General features: G+C 47.9%; 1 protein-coding gene across 1 annotated transcript in view; it reads right to left on the reverse strand.

Annotated features, from left to right (window-relative positions):
- Positions 1–1,262, reverse strand: part of CHURC1 (churchill domain containing 1) — a 23,636-nt gene extending 22,374 nt beyond the window's left edge. The window contains exons 1-3 of the mRNA XM_023517623.1: positions 1,209–1,262; positions 413–511; positions 181–262 (exon numbers count right to left, since the gene is read on the reverse strand). Of these exons, the coding sequence (XP_023373391.1) occupies positions 181–262; positions 413–511; positions 1,209–1,262 (235 nt within the window). The remainder of the gene's footprint in view (positions 1–180; positions 263–412; positions 512–1,208) is intronic.
- Between the last annotated feature and the right edge of the window lie 1,245 nt (positions 1,263–2,507).

Genomic DNA, 2,507 nt, shown 5'->3' on the forward strand with positions numbered 1-2,507 from the left:
AAAAAAAAAAAAAAAAGAACATAATGACCTCAGAGGTCCCTTCCATCGGCAGAATTCGGTAAAAAAAAAACTCAACTTCAAATCGAACTCAAGGATAAGACGGGGGTGGGGGCGCTCGGGTGCTGACCAGGGTGATAGTGGCGACAGGGTTTCCTCTGTTGTCCCCAGGAGCTCAAGAGAATGACATGACGGCTGATGTCAGCCGCCAGGGTGGGAACAAGAAAGCACAGACAGCCACAGGCCTCTCCAGGGTGACAGGTGCCTAAATACGAATAGCAGGTCACTGGAAAGGGCAGTGCGGCCGAATCCGCCCCGTGCACGGGCTCTCGGGGAAGGCAAGCCAGGGATATGAGAAGGCTCGGGGGCCGACGTGGGGCAAAGGAGCGGGAAGTTCTCGCGCCCACTCGCTCACCCTGTTAGGATACTCCGTCTCCACACAGTCCCCACACATGTCGACGACGCTGACCGAGAAGGGCCTCCAGCGTTTCCGGAAAACGAAATCTCGCGAGAGCTAAACAAACCGTCGCCGCATGCGCCCCAAGTATTGCTGCTGGGGTCGTCGGAACCGAGGGGAAGTCTCCGCCCCTTGGCAACTGTTGTCAGGGCGTGGCCTCGCCTCCCGCGCGACCTCTGTAGGCCAAGCATGGGACGTCACCCTCGGAGAAAGACCAAGAAGGTACTGCGGACCCCGGGCTTTGCCCAAGAACAGTGGATCTTGGACTAAGCAAAGTTCTCGCAGGCGCCTTCCTGAGCTTAGGCTAACAGTAAAGCAAATCCCAGCACACATGAGAATTGTTTTATTTTGGCTACTCCATACAGAAATATGAAAAGTCAACACTTTAAATACCCTTCTCAGGTCAGTGAGGGTCATAAGAGATCAATCTCGACAGGTGAATAAAAAATAATTGAAGTGTTTGGGAAGAGGCATATAGTGCTCTGGAGAGAATCTCTTAAAAAGAATACTGAAAATGCTGGTAATAAGTGACAACCCCCGAGTCCTCTGGAGCATGTATGGACGTAAACATGCTTCTACGGTATGTGTCACAGAAGTACCTCAGGGCAGGCGAACACTGTGTAACTAGAAGAGGGCCAGGTCAATCATCCTGCACCATTTCCCAAACCTCTGGATCTCCAAATGCTGGTGATTGGAGCCCTCCCTCTTCTTTTCTCTGGGTATGAAGAGCATCATTTGCAATGATATAATTAACCTGAATAGGAATCTCCGAAGTCTGTGTCTGTGCTTCTGAACCACATGTCTCCATCACGCCCAGCTACTCAATGGGAACATCAGCCTTCTTTCTCAGCCCTCTTTTACTACCTTCAGATCAGTGCAGATTGTGAAGCACAGGAGACTCTAGGATCCAGATTCTTCAAAGGAGGGATTAACCATTTCAAAGCAAGCCAATTTAATTGGGTTTGCTAAAACGAGAATTATCTCTCTACTGAAGCACTGAAAGTGTAACCCTTTAGTATTTCAACCTCTATAAGTATCTGCAAAGGTAACTAGAATTGTAGGTATGGCCATGCATGGTGGTTCACACCTGTAATCCTGGCATTCCAGGAGGCGGTGGCAGGAGGATCACTTGAGCTCAGGAGTTCAAGACTAGCCTGAGAAAGAGCAAGACCCCCCCCCCATCTCTACTAAAAATAGAAAAACTACCCAGGCACTGTGGTAGGCACCTATAGTCCTAGCTACTCTGGAGGCTGAGGCAGGAGGATCGGTTGAACCCGGGAATTTGAGGTTGCTGTGAGCTAGGCTGACACCACTGACCTCTACCCAAGGTGACAGAGCAAGAGTGTTGGTTTTTTGTTTTTTTAAATTACAGATGTGCTAAGAAACACCACAGGAACTAGAGCCATCAAGGTGTACTTATTCTTAGAATAATTATAATGCCTCCCATTTGTATGACATTTTCTATCTTTCAAGTGTCCTCATTTCAGTTTCTTTTCTTTTCTTTCTTTTCTTTTTCTTTCTTTCTTTCTTTTTTTTTTTTTTTTGAGACAGAGCCTCAAGCTGTCCCCCTGGGTAGATTGCCGTGGCATCACAGCTCACAGCAGCCTCCAACTCCTGGGCTCAAGGGAGTCTCCTGCCTCTGCCTCCCAAGTAGCTGGGAACCACAGGCACCTGCCACAACGCCTGGCTATTTTTTGGTTACAGCCGTCATTGTTGTTTGGCAGGCCCAGGCTGAATTCAAACCCGCCACCTTAGGTGTATGTGGCTGGTGCCTCAGCCACTTGAGCCACAGGTGCCTGTATGTGGCTGGTGCCTTAGCCACTTGAGCCACAGGCGCCGCTCTCATTTCAGTTTCTAATTTTATGCTATTACAACCCTACAAGATTGGCAAGAAAAGTATGTTTCCACTTTTCAGATGAAGAAACCAAAGAAATAGGGGTTAAAAGTTTTGTCTGTGGTAACAGAATTACTTAATAGTCAGCCAGGACTTGGACTCTGTTTCTATTCTAGGCTCAACTTCTTTCTTTTTTCTTTTTCTTTTTTTTTTTTTTTT

This window comes from Otolemur garnettii, unplaced genomic scaffold (assembly GCF_000181295.1).
Source record: "Otolemur garnettii isolate 467f Iridium unplaced genomic scaffold, OtoGar3 scaffold00115, whole genome shotgun sequence".
In the NCBI taxonomy this organism is placed as follows: domain Eukaryota; kingdom Metazoa; phylum Chordata; class Mammalia; order Primates; family Galagidae; genus Otolemur; species Otolemur garnettii.